Genomic DNA, 25,461 nt, shown 5'->3' on the forward strand with positions numbered 1-25,461 from the left:
GGCTCCTTTTGCATGAATTACTGCCTCAATGCGGTGTGCACTGGCGTATCTATAATGAGTGCAGTGTGTGCAGTGCACACGGGCCTCTGGGTCCAGAGGGGGCCCCCACCGCACACACAGCACCCATTTCTTCTATACTTACCTTTCCGGCGTCCATCGGCGACTGTGTGTGGCCCCCTCCTCTCCCGTAGCCGTTACCGCCACTGCTAGCGCTCTCAGCCCTGAGACTCTAGCACAGTGCCAGAGTCTACAGCGCATGCGCAGGACTTCAGAAAAATGGTGTGGCGGAAAAATTTTTGCCCGCCACAGCGGCGGTGACGGCTACAGGAGATGAGGGAGCCCACACACGGAGTCTACACATGGGTCCCCTCCTCTTTAGAAACAACGCTGGCGGCATGGCATGGATTCTATCAGCATGTGGCACTGCTGAGGTGGTATGGAAGACCCGGATGCTTCAATAGCGGCCTTCAGCTCTTCTGCATTGTTCTGTCTCACGTCTCTCATCTTTCTCTTGGCAATGCCCCATAGATTTCATCTAATTTTCTGAGATTTTGGATTTGGGGTTATGTTAAGCTGTAAGCCACAATCATCAAATTGATAACAAATAAAGGCTTGTAATATCTCACTTTGCATGTAATGAGTCTATATAATATATTAGTGTCACCTTTTAACTTGAATTACTGAAATAAATGAACTTTTGCACGATATTCTAATTTTCTGAGTTTCACCCGTGTATATTCTAGCTAGCCATGTAATATATATACTGATGACAATGAACTTTTAGGCTTTCCAAGCTGCAGACGGACACTGAGCTCTCAGAGAATGTTACTATAGTATGTGATACCTCTCTAATCTGTGCCGCTTACCATGATTTCCATTGCGCTCCAGCGGGAAGTGCCCCAATACATTGCCATACCCTGGTTAATCACAAACGTCATGGCCCTCACAATTTCTGGGGAGGGGAGACAAAAGAATATAATGATTTCATGTACAGAAGTGACACAATTCTATGTAGCACACAAGTAGAAATCAGGCAGACCGCTCTATGATCATCCTGTGTATACAGAGAGAACTATTACCTTATCATACATCCAACCTCTGGAGAGTGTAGATTGGGAGCTTAGCACACCTCCCAATATTGGGGGTCATTCCGACCTGATCGCACGCTAGGATTTTTAGCTGCACTGCGAGCAGGCCACAACTGTGTATGTGTATCGTTGCTGGGTGATGCATTTAATGAAGAATCCATTCACACAGCCGATCCCAAGGAGATTGACAGGAAGAGGGCGTTCGTGGGTGTCAACTGACCGTTTTCTGGAAGTGGTTGGAAAAACGCAGGCGTGTCTAAGCGTTTGCAGGACGGGTGTCTGACGTCAATTCCGGGACCAAAAAGACTGAAGTGATCGCAGCGGCTGAGTAAGTTCTGGGCAACTCAGAAACTGCACAAAGTTTTTTTGTACCACTCGGCTGCACATGCGATCGCACACTTGCAAAGCGAAAATACACTCCCCTATAGGCGGTGACTATCTGTTTGGAGCACTGCAAAAAAAATAGCTAACGAGCGATCAACTCGGAATGACCCCCATTCTCAGGAGGCAAAGAGGGACATTCTGAGTAGAGCAGCGAGTGTAGGAGCCTACCAACTGATGACACCCCCTCCCACACACACACCACCACCACTGCGGGACACTGCGGCCCGCGGGAGGGACAGCGGGACAGACCCCAAAAAACGGGACTGTCCTGCAAAAATCGGGACCATGAACTTAGGCCCTAATTCAGACCTGATCGTTGGTGTGCATTTTCGCACAGCAGCTGATCAGGTCTGAACTGCGCATGCACCGGTGCCGCAGTGCGGGGGTGATGGGGGCGTGGTGGCTGACATCACACGCAGCCGCTGTGACCTGGACAGCGACGGGTAGCTCCCTGCCAGGAGTTGCACAGGTAGGGAGCTACTCCTCAGGTACAAAAGCATCGCCGGTGTGGGATGCTTTTGTACTTGTGTGGGTGGGGGGGGGGGGGGCCTGACATGCGGGACAGACTAGCCTGTGCGGGGGGTTGTCCCCCGACATATCTGAGCAGGGACGGATCTAGACTTTTCTTTAGGGGGGGACGATTTCCTGTTTAATCTTGACTCCTCCCTCTACAAGTTCCAACTCCTCCCATCTGCAATCCTAACTCCTCCTCCTCTCAATTCTGACTGAACTTTTTGAGTGAGACTGAGATGGAGCTTTATGATTGTTCTATGTACATGTGACTGTGCTATGGGGTAATTGTATTTATTAGCCCTAGTACCCACACACCAGCAAGTGAGGGGCAAATGCTCTGTAACCCTTGCTTTCCTGGCTCCTCTATGCTGCTGTGGTATAAGCTGCAGCACATCGTTCTGCCTCAGGCTCTCCCCGGAGAGCTCTCTTCTGCTCAAAAGTGGGCGTGGCTATGACTGTGTTAGGGGGGGGGGGGGGCGGTCGCCCCCTTCGCCCCCCCCCTCTAGATCCGGCCCTGTATCTGAGTAACTGATTGCAGCTGTGCAAAATTTTGCAGGGCTACGATCAGGTCTGAATTAGGCCCTTAGTGCGTGCTACAAGGTAAGCGGTGCCTTATAACAGGGGGTGTGGCCTCATGCTGTTCCCGCAAGCCGCGCTCCATAATACTGTTCCTGCAAGCCACGCCCCATATTTTTGTGCCCTCAGTTCCTCTATCCTGTGAATAGATGCTGCACACGTGCACATCATCTATTCGCTGCTTGCTCTGCTAAACGTGGTAGGTGTGTAACAAGGAGATACGAGTGATATTTCCATAATTAACTGGTCTGACGCTAGAAAATGAGAAAAAGGCAGGAATTATTTTTTTTAAATGTCAGAGTAAGTGATGATGAAGACGGCCCATAGTCCTGTAATTTCTCCAACACTTCATCTTTGTTCCACATTAGATAAGTCTGTTACATCTTGAATAGTCACCTGAGAACCAAGCGTTTGTTGCCCCCTGGCATGGGTACTTTCAGAGTAGATAAACCCATCGGCCAGTCTCTTTTGGCCAGGTGCAGAGCTGAACGTGGATCTTGCAAGTTTTTGCATATACTCTGTAGCCGGGTGCACACATCTAGGGGCAATTCAGAAACCTACGATACTCAGCCGCATCCCCACATGTGGTTGAATGTAGATTATAAAATGGAGTGCCTTGGAGGCTCTGATCTGCTGACACTTTATTTATTCACTACAATAGTAAATTGCTCAAATCAATGTATTAGTCCATTGCAAGGGAGGGGCTAATCTAGACAAGAAAACAAGACAGGGATCTGAGCTCCCTAAGAGGTATCCTTAATTACCTTAGTTCCTGTAAACCTCTGCTCTTTTGCTACCCAGTCCGGATTACATTTGCGTTACCAGTTATATCCGGTACCCAGCCTGGTTCTCGGTCTCGCCGGTAGTCCGGTTCAATGTCTTCAGATCTCCTCCCAGATCTGCGTAACTCCCTATTTCATAGTACCTTTGAGCACACAAACACTCCTGTGACAGTATATCCAGTTCGTTCTCACCAATACATTCACCATCCTGCTATCAACCCCAAGTATCTGGTGATCCAGTGGTCAGGGTACGGCTCCCTCTGCCGAGGCGCGGGTTCGACTCCCGGTCAGGGATTGTTCCTTACTACTTCATCTCACTGATTCCCACAGACCAGCCAAATATACACACAGTCCTCCAGTTACCCACATGGACTTCACATATATGCCGGGTTCACAGAACTACAGTCATGACACAACCATCCTGAGGGATCCAATCGGATCCCCCCCTCCCCCCCTGTGTACCTCTAGGAGGAGTCCTATGTCTGTACCTCCGTCCACACAGGGAGATGTCCAGCTCCGGGCACTGCTGGTGGAGCCAGCCCTCATGCACATCTGGGCAAGATCCCAAACTCCTACTCCCATAGCAACACAGCCAGAGGTCCTCCCAGGTGCAGGGAGGAGGATTCCAGGACTGGCTGCAGGTTTCACCTCCCGGGGGCTGGGAGGTGACGGAGACCACCGGAGATCCCCGCACACCAGACCACCAACAACGCGGGGGGCCTCTGCCTTTGCATTGCGATACTAATCGCATATGTTAGTACATATGAGATTAGCATCGCTGCGATGACCGAAGATTGGCCGAGATGTATATTACATCCCACCCTGTATATAAACTAGTATAGAGAGGACAGGCTGACGTATCACACTCTTATACAGAGAGAGGACAGGCTTATCCATTGTATTATATGCAGAGCGGACACTGGACCTCATTCAGGTTGGATTGCAAGTGGCGATTAAACCGGAACAATTACAATGATCATGCGGGCACATGCGCAGTAAATGCGAACGCCTCTGCCTGTCAATCAGGCAGAGGCGTTCGCGGAGCGGGAGGGGGGCAGCAGTGCTCCGTTTCCAAGGTGGAGATGGAGCGTTGCAGGGGGCGGCACCAGTCAAACAGGGGGCATGGCGTGGTCATGATTGGGGCGGCTGTGTGACGTCACACCCAGCCGCTCTGATCAAAAAGATGGCAGCGGCACTCCTGCTGTCGCAGCTAAGCTGCGTCCGGCAGGGTGCTCCCCTACTTTCTGTGACCGCGCACTAAGTGCAGCGCAATCGCAATTACTGTGTGGTTGCAGTGGGGGGGGAGGCGGCAGTTAGAATGCTGGGAGGCCTTATCCTGCTATGGGTAAGGCCGCCCAGCATGCGAGGCAAAGGATTGTAAATTCTGCTAAAAATCAGAATTCCCTTACTGTACACTGGCCCTTATTCCGAGTTGATCGCTCGCTAGCTACTTTTAGCAGCTGTGCAACGCATAGTCGCCGCCCACAGGGGAGTGTATTTTCGCTTTGCAGGAGTGCGAACGCCTGTGCAGCAGAGCGGCTGCAAACACGTTTTGTGCAGAACAAGACCAGCCCTGTAGTTACTTATCCTGTGCGATGATTGCTGCGACGAGTGACATAGTAATGACATCAGATACCCGGCTAGCAAACGCCCGGCCACGCCTGCGTTTTTCCAAACACTCCCAGAAAACGGTCAGTTGACATCCAGAAACTCCCACTTCCTGTCAATCTCCCTGCGACCGCCAGTGCGACTGAAAGTGTCGATAGAACCTGTGCAAAACCACGATGCTCATTGTACCCGTACGACGCACATGCGCATTGCGGTGCATACACATGCGCAGATTAGCCCCGTTCTGCCATAATCGCTGCGCTGCGAAAATCCGTAATGAGCGATCAACTCGGAATGAGGGCCATGGTCCGCAGACTGACCAATTTCCTGTTTATACAAAAGATTACTAGAATTTTGTCTAAATAGAAGGACAAATATAAATATATGTAGCTAAACCTTCTATAGAAATAAACTTCAAAATTGTTCACAATATTTTAGTGTCATTCTGTGACAAATCCCTTCCTTCCGCCTTCCCGAAACAAATCTTTGGAATTCTTGCAGAATTATTCAGATAAATATAGAATTGTCTATTTTTAGGCAGCCGTTCCTTTGTCCATCTGTAGAGGGACCAACACATTCAGTGCGAGATGCAGGCTGCATGCTTACTGCTGAGGTCATCACAAATCATTGGGGGGGGGATGGGGAGGAAGGAAAAGTAATGCAGATAAGGACGGGAGGGGGGGGGTACATGAGGTTCTGTAGGTGATCATCAATGTATAGATTGTAGAAGGGGGGAGGGGGCAGGAATATCTATTAGCAAAGATGGGTAGGGTGTATACAAATACAGAGATAGATAGATAGATAGATAGATAGATAGATAGATAGATAGATAGATAGATAGATAGATAGATAGATAGAGGTAGTTAATACATGATAATAGAGAAAGCTCTTGATAAAGGGATGTTTTTTGCAATAGATGTTCACCTAAGAGGTTTTAAATCATAGAAACATAGGGGTTAATTCAGACCTGGTCGCTGTGCTGCAAATTACACTGCCCTGCAATCAGATAGTGGCCACCCAGGGGGAGTCCCGTGCAAGTGTGCGAATGCATGCGTACGCCGTGCAAAAACTTTGCCAGGCAGCGGACATCTGCAAATCTGCATACGCTGTGCAAAATGTTTTGCAAACGCCGGTCAGCAGCAAATCCGTTCGCAATTCACTCACCATCAAATGATTTTTCCAGTCTGTGCAGTGTGCGCGTAGCCCGGGACTTACTCCTACAGTGCGATCACATCAGGCTGATCGGTGTCGGAGCTGACGTCACACACCCTCCCTGAAACCGCTTGGGAACGCCTGCGTTTTTCCTGACACTCCCAGAAAACGGCCAGTTACCACCCCCAAATGTCCTCCTCCTGTCAGTCACCGTGCAAACACCCGTCTGACCTAAATCTTCGCACCATCCCATCGCCGCTGTCTGTCGCGCCTGCGCCTCTGATAATTGTCTGCTGTGCAAAAATGCACAGCAGGGCCCATAGAAACATCGGCAAAGGATAGTATTGCCTCCAGATATCATAATGTAATATAAGATGGCGGCTGAGTGGTGACGTTTCATTCCAGCCACCACCGTCTCATGAACATTTATTAAGCTTGCAGAATGTCAGCCTCCCCTAGATGACAAGTAGTCATTAAAAGAAGTTCAGCACCATGGACAGCGACTGTGCAACAGGAGAGGGGAGGTCATTCCGACCTAATCGCTCGCTAGCGTTTTTTTGCAGCGCCGCGATCAGGTCACAACTGCGCATTACCGCAATGTGCAGGTGCGTCGCACGGGTACAAAGCAGATCGTTGCTGAGCGATGGATTTAACAAAGAATCCATTCGCACAGCCGATCGCAAGGAGATTGACAGGAAGAGGGCGTTTGTGGGTGGCAAGTGACCATTTTCTGGGAGTGGTTGGAAAAACGCAGGCGTGTCCAGGCGTTTGCAGGGTGGGTGTCTGACGTCAGTTCCAGGCCCGGACAGGCTGAAGTGATCACAGCGGCTGAGTAAGTCCTGGGCAACTCAGAAACTGCACAAGGTTTTTTTGTACCGCTCGGCTGCACATGCGATCGCACACTTGCACAGCCAGTGTGCGGCAACTATGTGAATGCTGGACTGCAAAAAAAAGCTAGCGAGCGATCAGGTCTGAATGACCCCCCTTGTGAGCTTGGTTTTGTGCCTATATGTACCGCAATGTCCGGCAGTGGGAGGCCCCTGCTCACCCGCTACTCTACTTAGTAGAGCAAGCGATGAACAGATGCCGTTCACAGCCACGCAGCGTCTATTCATAGGAGAGAGGGATTGGGGACATGTCCAGCAGTTCCTGGAGAACCGGGCAACCACCGCACCGTAACAAAATTGTGGCCATGCCTCACGGGCACAGCACTTCCAGTGAGGCCGCACCCCCTAGCCACGAGGCCACGCCCTCATTTTGGGCATGCGCTGTGCTCAGAACATAAGTTGGGAGGTAAGCATTAGCAGGACAGCTGCTCTTTGAATTGGGAGGCATTTGACAGAGAGAGATCCAGTTATAGGTAACTCCAGCCGGGGGCTTTCATTGACAAAGCCTAATCATTGGTGATAATGGGTGCATCACGCTCTGTCTCCAAAAATATGAATATGCCTCTTATAAAGGATGCAAATGTGACATCACTTGTCCTAACTAGAGTCTCTGACAACCAAAACAGAATCTGATGACAAAAGAGTGGAGAATTCACATTTAAAGAACACCACCATGGACCACCAGATGGTGTAATGGTTAGCATTACTGCCTCACAGCAAAGAGGTTAATTCCCACCATGGAGTTTGTTTGTTCTCCCCGTGCTTGCGTGGGTTTCCTCCCACACTCCAAAAATATACCGGTAGGTTAATTGGCTCCTGACTTCTCACCTAAATTCATGATACGACAATATCCTCACTCTAGGGCGTATTTATTAAGCCTCGGAGAGAGATAAAGTGAAGATACATAAAGGACCAGCCAATCAGATCCTAATTGCTATGTTACAGGCTGTGTTTGAAAAATGACAGAAGCTGATTGGCTGGTACTCTCTCTCTCTCTACTTTAGCTCTCTTCAAGGCTTAGTACATCTGCCCCTATGTCTGATAAGTGTACACTCGTCACGCGTTTCGCCAAATCATAGTCACAAAGAGATGAACAGGGTGAATGTGAAGAGATGGCAGTGACAGGATAAATATTACGAGTACCTTCCATCGGGCTGTTGGCATCCATGCGATTTGCAAATACAATATCGACGTATTCTAGCTGCAGCCGTTCCAGAGACCCCCGGAGACCTGGCGGGCAGTGAAGACCAATTAAAGGTTATTTTTGCAAGCAATGGAAAAGATTAAGATTATAGTAGGAGGGGAAAAAAATACAATTATGGTAGAACCTTTATTTTTAAATATAAGTTTTACAATTAACTTGACTTATGGGGTTACTTTTTACTATTCTTATCTGTCGCCTCGCTCCTGCGATACGTAACTTCTGTCGAAGTCAAAAATATATCATACACACCACATACAAACTCCAAACAGATGGGTCTCGGTTTGTGCGTTTTGCGCATATACGGTAGCATACACATTCGCACAGAGAAGCCACAAAGACATATACAACATATTCATACAACACATAGACAAAACATGTTTAGCATAATTTTGTATTAAATTATATAATAGAGTGTAACATCATATATATATGTATTATTGGAATGGAACAGGTTAAACATATCATGCTTAGTGTCAAAATGATCAGGAGAATGTGTGTGTTAATTTGATAGCTATGGGTAGATTGTAGGAAATTGCAACGTTTAGTTATGATTAAATGTATGAATATGAAGCCACATTCTAAAGTGAACAAAGGATTTCCTGAAAGACAGCATGTGTGCAGAAAGAAACCAGTGGCTAACCCCTATAATTGCATCATCAAACTAGACGTTGCTTGCATATGAACTGACCAATAACACATCATGAATGAGAGACCTCCCTCCCCTGGACCAATAATAGAAGACTCAGCAACAGACACGTACCTCCCCCAATACACAGTATATAGGTATTTCCCCTCACCCAGGAAGCTCTGTTAGTTGCTGTTGGTGCAGATTCAAAGATGGAGAGGACTGTGCATTGAGGGACAGGGTGAAGTATACTGGCTGTAACTGATCCTTATGTAACTATCTGCTTCTTGCGTAATTGTAACTATATATATATATATATATATATATATATATGTTATAACTGAATGATATACTGTACATATGTTACATTGTATGCATACCCTTTTAATATCAAATATATATACATCTCTGAGCGTTGGACCTCAGCCTACAATGTGTGCGACTGCTTGCTTTTTCTTAAGGGATGTAGTGTTTGCGACGTACAGTGCACTTTTATCATATATGGTAATAAGATGTGCCTTGCGTCCGTAGCATATATTAACGCTGGCATTTTAAATATTTATTAGAGAAATAATTAGAACTTTACACTCCTTGCAGAATATAGCAACCCAGCTGAATAAGTAGACCCTTTCATCACCAATTCTAGCATCATAGGAAGTTACATATGAAAATGTCTATGACGAGAGCTTTCTAGCGGCCAGATGTGAGAGAGGAGGTCAAGATGAGACTCCAAGAGGAACCTTCCAGCCAGTCCTGACCGTCTTTCCCATGTACCACGTAATCTATGGACCTGATAAAGTTTTCATTAGATTTTAAGATGCACGTTAGCAGTTATCTGCCCAACAAAACAGATACCATTGATCTATCACTTGAATGTATGCCACCCACATCGTACATGGAGAAACACAAAAGCTAGCACTATTATCCCCAAATTAAACCAAATAAACCCAATGTACTAAGGGGTATAGCAAAGGATTTCAATGCTGGATTTCCTCAGTCTGAAGGCAATAGTCACCAATCCTCCATGTCTATGTTACATCCCCAAGTATCGCACACATCACCTTCAGATGCGCCCTCATTCACCCGTACTTTGCACAACATATGGTGCAAGACACATGGAGTGACTTAGACAATCCACCACAGGGATCGGTTTCCGGGCAATCATGCGTATTTCTTAATGTAGCACCTGTGTTGCATTGTAGCTGCATCCAAAGTGGCTTGTAGCGCACTGGACACTTGGGATTGGTATAAAGTCGCACGTTAAGCACAGTGCTGCGCGGTGGGATGCATGGTGCGTCTTACTCATATCGGCTCATATTTTCAGGATTAGGTCAGTGTTCAGGTCGCACGCCGCCACTGTAAGCAATGCCGGCGGAAGTATCCTAGGGTATACAGTATGTACATTTTAGTTTTGTCGCATTAAAAAGATGCACAAAACTGTGTAGCAGGACACGCGGTGCGGCTTGGTTGCATCATCCGTCGCATGATTTGAGGACGGGTTTACGTGGACACATCAGGTACTGTCCCCTTCACATCTGACAGGAACAAAACTATAGGATAACCAATATGGAAAGCGTGCTGCCAATAGATGGAGGCACTACTGGGTTCCAGACAGGGCCGGATCCAGGGGGGGGCGAACGGGGCGAACGTCTCCCTAACAGTCATAGCCACGCCCACTTACATGAGGTGGGGGCTGCTGCCAGGTTATGGTGTGTGGCTGCACTGACATCCCTCCCCACCCTCTGTGTCCCTGGGGCCCCTAACCCCATCTGCCATCATCACATGCCATCACCCCCACCTTGGGCAGTGTGTGCCGCCCATCGGTGTGTTAGTAGTTACATGTGCCCGGTTGTGTGTGCTACATAAGAAGCACATGCGCAGCCTGGCAATGCTTTATATGTTCTTTAGAGCATTAATGGACAGTTGGGATGGGAAGTGGGAGGAGTAATGAGTGTAGGGGAGGAGTCAGGAAAAAATAAACCACCACCCCTAAAAGAAAAGTCTAGATCCGTCCCTGGTTCCAGATACTGTTCCTGCACATGTTCTACAGGAATGATGTGTAGCAACTACTGTGCAGTGTATGTCCCACCGCGGGGGCACTAACCGGGAGAAATGGGACAGAAGCTGAAAAGAAGTCTCAATCGTCATCTCCACACAGCATACAGACAAAAACTGAGACGCATCATGCAAACCACTCTTGCTAGTTATTTTAGTAAATGTTGCAGGATGGCGCACACAAACGAATGCATAAAAGTTATCTGAAGGTGGAAAACTCTTGCAAAAGCCCCTGTTCTCCGGGGTACTCACCCTCAATAATGTGCTTCCGAGACAGACCCCTCTCAGTCTCTGCCCTGGGGAGACGGTGATGAGAACCGTGGAAAGAAATAGAGAATTGTGTTACCGCTGTAAAGGACACTCTGCCCTGTCATGTGGCTGCGAGGCCGCTAATTAACATCTGTGCTTTGTGACCAACTAAAACACATACATGAGAGTGCACCAACACTGAGGAGAATATTAGTCCCCGCTCCCTAGTTATGTGACACGAAATGATCAATTACGGTCACTGAGTTGAAATGGCGGCAGAGAGTCTTTGTGGGCCGGAGGACCAATCACAAAGCTGCACACAGAACCTTCCGGTTTTTGGCTGGGCGGTGAGGAGATGTTTTCCTAAGTGATATGAGTACTCTGTGAAAGCCAGGCCCTTACTATCTGCTCCATCCAGCTATTAATATTAACTGTAATGTATTTCCATTATGCACGACAGGATTACAAAAAGGGCATATGGGGTGGTCATCCAGAATGCCCCACACACAGCTCCGTCACCGGTGGGGGGAAATGTGCGATAATGTGAACTGGGGGAACTACAGTGTGTTTAACACATTTGTGGTGCTGGGAGTATTTACACATTATGGGGGTTATTCAGGCTTGTTAGAAAACCAAAAAAGCACACTACTGGGCAAAACCACGCTGCACTGCAGGTGGGGCAGATGTAACAGGTGCAGAGAGAGTAAGATTTGGGTGGGTTATATTGTTTCTGTGCAGGGTAAATACTGGCTGCTTTATTTTTACACTGCAATTTAGATTTCAGTGTGAACGCACTCCACCCAAATCTAACTCTCTCTGCACATGTTACATCTGCCTCACCTGCAGTGCACATGGTTTTGTCCATTACTGTATTTTTGGGGGTTTGCTAACAAACCTGAATACTTTTTAATCACATCAGTATATTTTATTGATCATTTTATTATTAGAGGCGCCTATAAACCTTAATCCGGCCGCGCCATTGTACACTGTGATTTTTGTGCAGTATAACCACGCCCCCTGTCGGACCACGGCCGCATCAGACTCAGGTGTGACAAGGGGCAGGAGCTGCAGCCAAGGGCAGGAGGTCACAGCTCCAGACTGGCATGTGAGACTGAGATTTCATTCTGATGCATGTTGTGATTCCTCAGTGTGCTTTGTGCACCATTCCATATGCAGTGTGCCATCAATAAACACATACTTCTGTGAATTAGAATCAATGCAGTCCTCTCTATTAGGATTAGACCAGTGGTCAGTGAACAGGGGTAAATTACCCCAAATGGGGTAAAAATCAAATTCCAGGGGGTAATGGACGGTTGCGCTGCTGAGAGAATGGCCAGCTCGCGATGTGACGTGATGATGTCACACCGCGCTTCCTCCTGCCCGCTCTACGCTGACCACCCTGTGCTGTGTTCCTGGCCACGGCGTGATGTGCTGACGTCACACCGTGCTCCCTCATGTCCGCCCGTCCTGCGCTGTCCTGTGCTTCCGCCCGCGGCCCGCCAACCCACACACAGAACTTGAAGTGTTCTGTGGCTGACCGCTGGCTGAGTTCTGCAGGATCAGACAGTGGCTCACATAACAGTGGGAAATTCCCACTGACGTTAATGTGGTGAGAATGTTACCATCCTAAAAAGTCTCCTAAAAGTCATGTGTAGTCGTCCCCCCCCCCCCCCCTTTCCCCCCTCATCCATCTTTCTTACATTAATTCTGGTGTTTTGGGGAGACAGTGCTAATTAACTCATTCATTGCCGAAAAAATAATTGGGGGAAAAAAACACCTATATACATATATACACAGTATCTCAGAAATGCCATATAAACAGTGATAACCAGTATATATGCACAATAATATATGATCTCCTTCCTTTCAAATAAAGGGGGTAACGTTGGCGTATCTAAATATATTTTGGGGTAAAAGGTAAAAAAGTTCCCTGACCCCTGGATTAGACAGTCAGTGCTCACTACCATACGTGGGTAAGTCAGGACATAGGTCAGTGTTATCTCTGTGTATTCCATTAACATTTTAAGGGGGAAATTCAAATGTTTGAAAAGTCAGTTGGGAGTCTGTTTTTTCCTATCTAACAGACAGGAAAAAACAGACGCCCGACCGACTTTTCAAACATTTGAATTCCCCCCTAAGAGTTAACGCTCATTTGTAGCTGTGGATTAGAGGGGAATTTAGAGAGTCAACGTAATGTCAGTCACATGCATTAAGGGAGCCAATGAGCAATCACAACATAATCTACAGTAGGTCTACAGCAGCACCACAGGGTCTGACGTCTGCTATAGGCTACGCAGAGGGGGTCACACTTCTCTGTACGAGCCGGAGAGGTCACTTCTGACACTTACTGTCCTCCCCAGTAGATTTTAGTTGTCACCACATAACTGGAACGTCTTCAGGAAGATAAGAGAACAGAGAGGTTAGAACAGAGTTAGAATCTAATATTGTTAGTTTGTCGGATGAGGCTGGTAGATGTATATTCCTGTTGTATAACATGACTCGATGATATAGACAGACAACTCACCTCCATTCTTTCTTCTTCAGGATATTTCCCAGAGTCTTTTCTGCCCTGTTGGAAAAGTATACAGAGTCAGAGGCTTAGGTGTAGCTATGGGGCCCAGAGTCTTAGGGGACCTGGTTCACTTGCACCCAGGTCAAAAATCTGCCTACCAAGTTGTCTGCCTATACAAACTGGGTCACTACAGTGTGGCATAATGTGAAATGGGGCACTACAGTGTGGCATAATGTGAAATGGGGCACTACAGTGTGGCATATTGTGAACTGGGGAACTACAGTGTGGCATATTGTGAAATGGGGCACTACAGTGTGGCATAATGTGAAATGGCGCACTACAGTGTGACATAGTGTGAACTGGGGAACTACAGTGTGGCATAATGTGAAATGGGGCACTACAGTGTGGCATAGTGTGAACTGGGGCACTACAGTGTGGCATAGTGTGAACTGGGGCACTACAGTGTGGCATTATGTGAAATGGGGCACTACAGTGTGGCATAATGTGAAATGGGGCACTACAGTGTGGCATAATGTGAAATGGGGCACTACAGTGTGGCATAGTGTGAACTGGGGCACTACAGTGTGACATAATGTGAACTGGGGCACTACAGTGTGGCACAGTATGAACTTGGGGCACTGTGTGCCATAAGATGAACAACAGCTGTAGAGAGAGGTTTCTCTCTAAAAGAGTTGAGGCTTTGGGTCCTTCAAAGTTCTAGCTACGCCCCTACCTATCAGAGAGGTTATTACCAGAGATATCCAATTACACAGGGAGCTTCACACTGTTCATAGCCAATGGCCATCAGTGGAAGCACTGTGCTATATACCCCAGCAGATCCTGTTTTCCTCATCTGATTGTCACGGCTCACACCGTAATCGTGTCCTTGCTACTTAACCTTCTTACCAAAGTGCCAAGCTGTCCTGTCCTTAAGTGATTCTTTGCTTGATTAGCTGCGTCTCTACATTGGTTTGTTTCCCTGAACTCCACGTCCGCATACACAGACCATGGCTTGTTCCCTTACAGTTAAGTCTGTGTCCATCATTAAGGGTGAGCTGTCTAAACTAGAGATGTGTGGTTCAGTTCACCAGAAATCTGAATCCACCCGCATTTTGTGGATCCGAACCAGACTAAAACCCTACCCAGATCTCCACAGGAGATCAGATCCAAGCCGATTCCCAAAAACCAAATTCGAACCAAAACACTTGAGGGTGGTTTTGCCAAAAACCAAAACACAATGATGAATTAGAACCAAGACCTAAACTAAATATGCTGTAAAATCTTAGAAAAATGTTGTTTCCAGAGGTTTTCCAACATCATCTTAGGTTCTCCAAAATGTATGAGATCAAGGTCTGCAGCAGATATCTTCCATATCTTCTGAGGAAGAGTAGTCCCTACAGATTCCTATGGGGCTGCATCTGGATGAATCCACCAAGCTTGGCCCTAATACTGCATCGGTTGGCTACAGTAATGGCAAAGTGGGCCGGAGAGGGATCTGTACTATCCCTCTCCAGTAGTGACGCAGAAACCAGCTTGCCCATAGACAGGAACAGATGCAGGGCTCTTCTCGCTACAGTAGATGACCCTAGGACTGTGTATTTCTCATTCTAGCAGAAGATTATCCCCTAACCTTCTGGTTATTTCTCCATCACACTTCCCCTACAGATATATGTTGGCTCCAGGGCTCGAGTCTTACCTGCCCGCCGCATACACCTCCGCAGTGTCAAAAAGGTTGACCCCGTGTTGATAGGCCATAGTCATGAGATTCTCTGCCACCTGGAGGAGGATAAACAGGCCATGTTAGAGACCTCAGGTGCCTTCACCGTACTGCATTGACTCCATATACATCTTGCACTGCAATGTGAACGGCATCCTCTTCCTTCCACCGACCTCCTCCCCAGCCGTTCTCCTTACCTCATCTGTGATCTGAGATCCAAACGTCACCCAGGTGCCTGCAGAAGGAGGGGAAGGAAGAGCGGTAAACAGTGAGGGCATTATGGGGTGAGAGATTGCACTCTGGGATAGATCAGATGGGAGGCAGGAGACAGTGGTTATCCAATAACATTAATATATACTGTATACAAAAGCATAGCTGGAGGGAGGATGAGGAGCACATTTAGAGGTGAGCTGTTATACAGTATTTACAAAGATTTTCTATCGCCGGAGTTAATATCTCAGGAGAACAGCAGAAATAATACATAGACACTAACTGTGCCTGATTCAACATGGCCGCCAGTTCCAGTGCAACTGAGTTAAAAGTTGCAGTACCCCCCTGATACCACCCAGGAACGCCCACCGAAATTGCCTCTCTCTGTGTCCGAATTCTTTGTGCGACTCCCAGCGGTACCCACCCCAACACTTGCTCTGCCTGAATCACAGGTGCACGTGGTGCTGACACCGCACGCAAGTGGGCGATATTTTTAGTCTGCACATGAGTCCGAGTTGCACTGCTCATACATCCCAATGGTTAGCGCCCAAAGACACACAAAAACATTCACAAGGTTAATTGCCGCTCCAGACCAATTGAATTAGCGGGGATTACCCTCGCTGCTTTAGGAGCTGTGAGGTAAATTCCGCATGAAAACGGCACAATCAAGGTTTTCGTGTGCGGGGAAAACCAATTGATTCCACAGTGTAGGCGGAATCAGTGGGTTTACGCGGAATTAATGGAGTGATTGCCGGCTGCAAATAGTCACAGCCCAGGTGAGTAACCGGGAGTGACACACAAAACTGTCAGTCTATACCCTCCAGGTACGTTCAGGTGATCCCCCGGGATTATTTGTGGGGTTACCATCTGTAGTGGAGGTTCAACGGTTCTCTGCCATCAATGACAGAGAATAGGACAATGTCTTTGTTCTTCTGGGGCACCGGCAGGGCCCTGCTCCCCCCCCCCCCCCCCCCCCCCCGATGTGGCCCTTAACCAACACCCCCCTTTCCCTAACTGGCCCTACACCCACTGTGTCCCACAAGCGACGATGATCGCCATCAATAGGGTTGAGTTTCGGGAGGAGAACTATTTCTTGCTCAGTTCTGATTGGCTTATAAAAATTATGTATATTAAAACACAAAAACGACACTTGTCACAATAGAATACATGTAAATTACACACACAATACACTCACCCAGTCCAAGGCAGGAAACACGTAATCCTGACTTTCCCAGGTTCCTAGGGATGAAATAAAGGACTTTAACGCGCTGTCAGTCTCCAGATACTTAAACGTCTGCTGGTGGGCCAAATAAAAATGTCACTATCTCTGGAAATATGAATGTCGCGGTTAAAAATTGCACATATAACCTGGAACACATTATAATGGCTCCTGGGTGGAACAGATGCTGAGGGCCAGCCAATGGGGCAGCCTCAGAGAGGTAAAGTGGAGAGAGATTAAGTACCAGCCAATCAGCTCATAACTGTCATTTTTCAAACACAGCTTGTGAAATGACAGAAGCTGATTGGCTGGTATTTTACCTCTCTCCACTTTATCTCAGATCCTGACAGAGCAGATAAAATCCAAACTATAAAAAAAAAAAACAATATACTCACGGATAAGCTCACTGCTAAAATACCAAACTGATTGACTACATAAAAACAATACAATCGGATTTATACGGTCAATCATAAATATGGGGTGGAGGTCAGTAGCTGTATATAAATATCATATACGTGCATGTGATATTAGAAATTGAATATAAAGTCCCAACTTTTGTAAAGTCTCAGTCACTGGCAGAGGGTGGCACGGGCCCTTCACCTCTGGGCCCCTTAGCGGCTGCCCCTTCTGCACCCATTCAGTTCCCATCACAGGCTACCTACCAATGTCAGTCACATATATAATAAGAATTTACTTAACGATAATTCTATTTCTCGTAGTCCGTAGTGGATGCTGGGAACTCCGTAAGGACCATGGGGAATAGCGGCTCCGCAGGAGACTGGGCACATCTAAAGAAAGCTTTAGGACTATCTGGTGTGCACTGGCTCCTCCCCCTATGACCCTCCTCCAAGCCTCAGTTAGGATACTGTGCCCGGACGAGCGTACACAATAAGGAAGGATTTTGAATCCCGGGTAAGACTCATACCAGCCACACCAATCACACCGTACAACTTGTGATATGAAACCCAGTTAACAGCATGATAACAGAGGAGCCTCTGAATAGATGGTTCACAACAAGAACCCGATTAGTTAACAATAACTATGTACAAGTATTGCAGACAATCCGCACTTGGGATGGGCGCCCAGCATCCACTACGGACTACGAGAAATAGAATTATCGGTAAGTAAATTCTTATTTTCTCTGACGTCCTAGTGGATGCTGGGAACTCCGTAAGGACCATGGGGATTATACCAAAGCTCCCAAACGGGCGGGAGAGTGCGGATGACTCTGCAGCACCGAATGAGAGAACTCCAGGTCCTCCTCAGCCAGGGTATCAATTCGTAGAATTTTGCAAACGTGTTTGCCCCTGACCAAGTAGCTGCTCGGCAAAGTTGTAAAGCCGAGACCCCTCGGGCAGCCGCCCAAGATGAGCCCACCGTCCTTGTGGAATGGGCTTTTATTGATTTAGGCTGCGGTAATCCTACCGCAGAATGCGCCAGCTGAATAGTGCTACAAAACCAGCGCGCAATAGACTGCCTAGAAGCAGGAGCACCCAGCTTGTTGGGTGCCATCAGGATAAACAGCGAGTCAGTTTTCCTGACTCCAGCCGTCCTGGAAAAATAAAATTTACAGGGCTCTGACTACGTCCAGCAACTTGGAATCCTCCAAGTCCCCAGTAGCCGCAGGCACCACAATAGGTTGGTTCAAGTGAAAACCTGAGACCACCTTCGGGAGAAACTGAGGACGAGTCCTCAACTCTGCCCTATCCATACAGAAAATCAGATAAGGCCTTTTACATGACAAAGCCGCCAATTCTGACACACGCCTGGCCAAGGCCAAGGCCAACAGCATGACCACTTTCCACGCGAGATACTTTAGCTCCATGGTTTTAAGTGGCTCAACCAATGCGACATTAGGAAATCCAACACCACGTTGAGATCCAAAAAGTGCCACAGGAGGCACAAAAGGAGGCTGAATATGTAGTACTCCTTTAACCAAAGTCTGAACTTCAGGCAGTGAAGCCAGTTTTTTCTGGAAGAAAATCGACAGAGCCGAAATCTGGACCTTGATGGACCCCAATTTGAGGCCCAAACGTCACCCCTGCTTGCAGGAAGTGCAGGAATCGACATAGTTGAAATTCCTCCGTCGGGGCCTTCATGGCCTCCCACCAAGCAACAAATTTTCGCCAAACGCGGCGATAATGTCTTGCGGTGACATCCTTCCTGGCTATGATCAGGGTAGGGATGACTTCCTTCGGAATACCCTTTTCTTTTAGGATCCGGTGTTCTACCGCCATGCCGTCAAACGCAGCCGCGGTAAGTCTTGGAACAGACAGTGTCCCTGCTGCAGCAGGTCTTGTCTGAGCGGCAGAGGCCAAGGGTCCTCTGCCAGCATCTCTTGAAGTTCCGGGTACCAAGCTCTTCATGGCAAATCCGGAACCCCGAGCATGGTTTTCACTCCTCGCCTTCTTATTATTCTCAGTACCTTGGGTATGAGAGGTAGAGGAGGAGACACATAAACCGACTGGTACACCCACGGTGTCACTAGAGCGTCCCCAGTGATCGCCTGAGGGTCCCTTGACCTGGCGCAATATCTTTTCAACTTCTTGTTGAGGCGGGACGCCATCATGTCCACCCGTGGTCATTCCCAACGGTTTACCCGCATTTGGAAAACTTCTGGATGAAGTCCCCATTCTCCTGGGTGTAGGTCGCCCATCGGAGAATCCTTGTGGCTTCTGCCATCGCCATCCTGCTTCTTGTGCCGCCCTGTCTGTGTACCTGGGCGACCGCCGTGATGTCGTCTGATTGGATCAGTACCGGCTGGTTCTGAAGCAGGGGCCTTGCTTGTCTTAGGGCATTGTAAATGGCCCTTAGCTGCAGAATATTTATGTGAAGCGAAATTCTCCTTGGAAATTTCTTCCCTGTGTGACTGCACCCCAGCCCCGAAGGCTGGCATCCGTGGTCACCAGGACCCAGTCCTGTATTCCGAATCTGCGGCCCACTAGTAGATGAGCCCTCTGCAGCCACCACAGCAGCGACACCCTGTTTCTTGCTGACAGGGTTATCCGCTGTTGTATCTGTACATGGGACCCGGACCATTAGTCCCACAGGTCCCACTGGAACGTCCTTGCGTGGAGTCTTCCGAATGGAATTATGCTTCGTACGAAGCTACCATTTTTCCCAGGACTCGTGTGCATTGATGTACCGACACCTGTCCTGGTTTTAGGATGTCTCTGACTAGAGATGACAACTCCTCGGCTTTTTCCACTGGAAGAAACACTCTTTTCTGGTCTGCGTTCAGAAACATTCCCAGGAACAGAAGACGTGTCGTCGGGACCAGCTGTGACTTTGGAATATTGAGAATCCAGTCGTGCTGTTGTAGCACTTCCCGAGAGAGTGCTACCCCCACTACCAACTGTTCTTTGGACCTTGCCTTTATCAGGAGATCGTCCAAGCACGGGATAATAAAAACTTCCTTCTTGTGAAGGAGTATCATCACTTCGGCCATTACCTAGGTAAAGACCTTCGGTGCCGTGGACAACTCCAACGGCCGCGTCTGGAACTGATAGTGACAGTCCTGTACCACATATCTGAGGTACTCCTGGTGAGGGGGGGGGGGAATGGGGACATGCAGGTACGCATCCTTGATGTCCAGGGAGACCCTGTAATCCCCCTCGTCCAGGCTCGTAATAAGCGCCCTGAGCGATTCCATCTTGAACTTGAATCTTCTGATATAAAAGTTCAAGTATTTTAATTTCAAGATGGGTCTCACCGAACCGTTGTGGTACCACAACCACTGTGGAATAGTAACCCCTTCCTTGCTGAAGGAGGGGCACCTTGACAATCACTTGTTGTGATTATAGTGTTGAATATCCACCAACACCGTCTCCCTGGCAGAGGGAGGTGCCGGTAAGGCAGATTTTAGGAAACGGCGGGGGGAAGAACGTCTCGAACTCCAGCCTGTACCCCTGAGATACTACTTGAAGGACCCAGGGATCTATGTGAGAGAGCCCACTGTCCGCTGAAATATCTGAGACGGGCCCCCACCGTACCCGGGTCCGCCTGAGCAGCCCCAGCACCATGCTGTGGACCTACCGGACGCAGGGAGGACTTCTGCTCTTGGGAACTAGCTGTGTGTTGCAGCTTTTTTCCTCTACCTTTGCCTCTCGGCAGAAAGGATGAGCCTCTAGCCCACTTGTTTTTCTGGGGCCGAAAGGACTGTACTTGATGATACGGTGCTTTCTTTTGTTGTGGGGTAGCCAGTGGCAAAAAAATTAATTTCCCAGCAGTAGCTGTGGAAACGAGGTCTGAAAAACTATCCCCAAACAGTTTTACCCCCTTATAGGGCAACTTCCATGTGCCGATTCGAGTCGGCATCGCCTGACCATTGCCAAGTCCATAACCCCCGTCTGGCGGCAATGGACCTAGCGCTTATTTTTGATGCCAGCCAGCAAATATCCCTCTGTGCATCACGCATGTATAAGACCACGTCTTTTATATGCTCTATTTTCAGCAAAATATTGTCCCTATCCATAGTTATTTTCCGACAGGGAATCTGACCACGCAGCGGGAGCACTGGCCATCCATGCCGAAGCAACGGCTGGTCGCAATATAATGCCCTAGTGTATGACCATATCTTATAGGGTAACCTCCTGCTTTCTATCAGCAGGTTCCTTCAGGGCGGCCGTACCCGAAGTGGCGGGAAAGGGTACGCTGCCAATAACCGTTGTAGAAATTATCAATTTCTTACCGGGGGAAGACCACTCTTCCTCACACACCTCATTTAATTTCTCAGATGCAGGAAAAACTACTAATAGTTTTCTCTCACCAAACACAATACCCTTTTATGTGGTACCTGGGGTATAATCATAAATGTGTAATACATTTTTAATTGACTCAATCCTGTAACGGGTGGACCTATTTGGAGGGTACACCAGTCTCATCGATGTCGACACTGGAGTCAGTATCCGTGTCGACATCTGTGTCTGTTATCTGAGGTAGCGGGCGATTTTAGAGCCCCCCCATGACATTTGAGACGCTGGAACAGGCACAAGCTGAGTAGCCGGCTGTTCCGTGTCGTCGGCCTTTTATGTAAGGAGTTGACACTTTCACGTAATCCTTCCATAAGTTCAACCACACCGGTGTCGACCCCGCAGGGGGTGACAACATATTTACAGGCATTCGCTCCGCCTCCACCTCATTATCCTCCACATACCTGTCGACACAGCCGTACCGACACACAGCACACACACAGGGAATGCTCTGATAGAGGACAGGACCCCACAAAGCCCTTTGGGGAGACAGAGGGAGAGTATGCCAGCACACCCCAGGGCGCTATATATCACAGGGATAGCACCTATAAAAAAGTGTTTTCCCCTTATAGCTGCATATATGTTGTATACTGCGCCTAAATTGTGCCCCCCCCCTCTCTTTTTAACCCTTTCTGTAGTGTATTAACTGCAGGGGAGAGCCAGGGAGCTTCCCTCCAACGGAGCTGTGAGGGAAAAATGGCGCCAGTGTGCTGAGGAGATAGGCTCCGCCCTTTTTCGCGGACTTTTCTCCCGCATTTTTATGGAATCTGGCAGGGGTTAATATACATCCATATAGCCCTGGGGGTTATATGTGATGTATTTTTGCCAGCCAAGGTGTTTATATTGCTGCTCAGGGCGCCCCCCCCCCAGCGCCCTGCACCCATCAGTGACCGGAGTGTGTGGTGTGCATGAGGAGCAATGGCGCACAGCTGCAGTGCTGTGCGCTACCTTGGTGAAGACTGATGTCTTCTGCCGCCGATTTTCCGGACCTCTTCTTGCTTCTGGCTCTGTAAGGGGGACGGCGGCGCGGCTCCGGGACCGAACACCAAGGCCAGTTCCATGCGGTCGATCCCTCTGGAGCTAATGGTGTCCAGTAGCCTAAGAAGCCCAAGCTAGCTGCAAGCAGGTAGGTTCGCTTCTTCTCCCCTTAGTCCCTCGATGCAGTGAGCCTGTTGCCAGCAGGTCTCACTGAAAATAAAAAACCTAAAAGTAACTTTTTCTAAGAAGCTCAGGAGAGCTCCTAGATTGCACCCTGCTCGGTCGGGCACAAAAATCTAACTGAGGCTTGGAGGAGGGTCATAGGGGAGGAGTCAGTGCACACCAGATAGTCCTAAAGCTTTCTTTAGATGTGCCCAGTCTCCTGCGGAGCCGCTATTCCCCATGGTCCTTACGGAGTTCCCAGCATCCACTAGGACGTCAGAGAAATTAAGTTGTACTTATGGGATAAAATGACTAATCCAGACCTGATCGCAAAACCTATCTCTTATGGGCAACACCATGTGCACTACAGGTGGGGGCAGATGTAACATGTGCACTTTGTGTTCAGATACAGAGACCCAGTCGCATACAGATATACACGTGTCGCATCAAATTAATCAGCACAGTTACCGGCATTACAACTAAGACGCATTTTCAGCAATGATAAAAACGCAAAAAAGAAGCCCGACACAGGAATCTCACAGGACCCGGCGCGTTGAGAGGTGCTATATGTCGCAACTGAATCCATAGGGCTTAATTCAAGGTTGATTGCAAAATAAAATTTTCCTCTAATGGGCAAAACCATGTGCAGTGAGGGGGGAGGGGCAGATGTAACACGTGCAGAGAGAGTTAGATTTGGGTGGGTTATTTTGTTTCTGTGCAGGGTAAATACTGGCTGCTTTATTGTTACACTGCAATTTAGATTTCAGTTTGAACACCCCCCACTCAAATCTAACTCTCTCTGCACATGTTACATCTGCCCCCTCCCCCTGCACTGCACAAGGTGGGTCATTTCGAGTTGATTGCTAGCTACCGTTGTTCGCAGCGCAGCGATCAGGCAAAAAAATCGGCATTTCTGCGCATGCGTATACACCGCAATACACACGCGCGACGTACGGGTACAAAGACCATTGTGGTTTTGCGCAGGTTCTAGCGAAGCTTTAAGTCGCACGGCACAACGCAAGAAGATTGACAGGAAGGGGGCGTTTCTGGGTGTCAACTGACCGTTTTCAGGGAGTGTTTGGAAAAACGCAGGCGCGCCGGGGAAAACGCAGGCATGGCTGGGCGAACGCTGGGCGGGTGTGTGACGTCAAAAGCCAACCCTCCAAAGTTAGAATCAACGCACTCGAAGAGTAAGGTCAGGGCTGGTCTTGTTTTGCACAAAATGTGTTTGCAGGCGCTCTGCTGCACAGGCGTTCGCACTTCTGCAAAGCAAAAATACACTCCCCAGTGGGCGGCGACAATGCGTTTGCACGGCTGCTAAAAACTGCTAGCGAGCGATCAACTCGGAATGACCCCCATGGTTTTGCTCATTAGAGAAAAAGTGTGCTGCTGCGGTCAGGTCTGAATTAGGCCCAATATTTCATTCTCTGCACACCCGACTCCCTGTCTGACTTTACTGACAGACACATAGTAATACAGAACAATGCCACACACCCACCTGGACGGTGTGCAGACTAGGGGGGTATTCAATTAGGGCCGTTTTTTTACCCTATTCAATAACAGGGCCATTTTGTCGCCTAGGCAAAAAATTCAGCAGGAGCGAAAAACATGTGGATCAGCAAATCCACATGCTTTCGCACCTGCGCCGGCGAAAATTTGGGCCGTTTTTGCGGCGTTTTTCACCAGTGCCTTTTCACTAAACAAAAAGAAGTGAAAAGGCATTGGTGAAAATGCCTTAAAAACGGGCAAAAACGTCCCGCAATTGAATACGCAGGGGGGTGAATTTAATAGCTTCGAAATTGTCAGAGCTAATTGAATACCCCACTAAGGAGCACATTTATTAAAAAATGTGTTAAACCCCCTGCAAATCACATTTCGCCATTGACATCTCTATAATGTGTGCGGTTCACACGGGCCCCTGGGTTCAGAAGGGGCCCACACCGCACACATATTTTAATACTCACCTCTCCGGAATGCAGCATCAGGCACTGCAGCCGCAGCGAAAAATCTCCTCCAAAATGGCTGCCGTGCATGCGCAGTAGTGAATTTGGTCTCCGGAACATGGTGGGCACCATGTTTCTGGAGACCTGCCCATGCACAATAGACTGCGGCAAAATGCCGGAGACTACTGCGCCGTGCAGAAGAGGGGGCCCACCCTGGAGTCTGCAAAGGGCCCCCCTACTCTGTTAAAGCGCCCCTGCCTTTGCACGATCATCGTACTCTATGGTTTGGACCTTGCTGCGCGGTACTACTTTGTTACATAGCCCCGAAGTCAAAAAGCAAGTAAAGTCAGATTATAAAGACAGATTAACCCTTGATTATCTCCTTTTTATTCGTATTACTGTTTACTGCCATCCAATACAGGCAGGCAGTGAAACCAGCCAGCACACTAATATAGACAGAGGCCCAGCTAGTGCACTCAGGGCTCATGTGCCATAAACAGATGATTTATGACAGGACGCACTAAATAAATAAGTCACTTCAATGTAGTTAATGAATATTTAATAGGATAAAATCCATTCAGTCAAACTAATAACCATTTATAAAATTTTAAACAGAACCAGTCACCATAAATGCGTATTACCTGATTCTATAGAGGTAATCATTTCTCAGGACGTTCACGTCCCCTATCCCTTATCTGCTCCCTATAATATCTGTAATACGTGATGCAAGACTTGTGAGGGGTTCATGTAAGCGTGAGAACAAAGATGGCCGCTGCCACCAAAGTTGGCGGGAGGAGAATGAACGGGTAGTTGTAACAGCTGATTTTAGAGTGTGGGCAGCCATTT

At 48.2% G+C, this 25,461-nt stretch overlaps 1 protein-coding gene across 1 annotated transcript in view; it reads right to left on the bottom strand.

Annotated features, from left to right (window-relative positions):
• The window catches only part of KCNAB3 (potassium voltage-gated channel subfamily A regulatory beta subunit 3), a 71,092-nt gene that overhangs the window by 19,263 nt on the left and 26,368 nt on the right, over positions 1 to 25,461 (bottom strand). Inside the window, exons 2-9 of the mRNA XM_063930862.1 lie at positions 16,758 to 16,801; positions 15,550 to 15,587; positions 15,332 to 15,411; positions 13,648 to 13,692; positions 13,472 to 13,516; positions 11,127 to 11,170; positions 8,134 to 8,220; positions 867 to 952 (exon numbers count right to left, since the gene is read on the bottom strand). Coding sequence (XP_063786932.1) covers positions 867 to 952; positions 8,134 to 8,220; positions 11,127 to 11,170; positions 13,472 to 13,516; positions 13,648 to 13,692; positions 15,332 to 15,411; positions 15,550 to 15,587; positions 16,758 to 16,801 — 469 coding nt within the window. The remainder of the gene's footprint in view (positions 1 to 866; positions 953 to 8,133; positions 8,221 to 11,126; positions 11,171 to 13,471; positions 13,517 to 13,647; positions 13,693 to 15,331; positions 15,412 to 15,549; positions 15,588 to 16,757; positions 16,802 to 25,461) is intronic.

Source organism: Pseudophryne corroboree, chromosome 6, assembly GCF_028390025.1.
Source record: "Pseudophryne corroboree isolate aPseCor3 chromosome 6, aPseCor3.hap2, whole genome shotgun sequence".
Taxonomy (NCBI): domain Eukaryota; kingdom Metazoa; phylum Chordata; class Amphibia; order Anura; family Myobatrachidae; genus Pseudophryne; species Pseudophryne corroboree.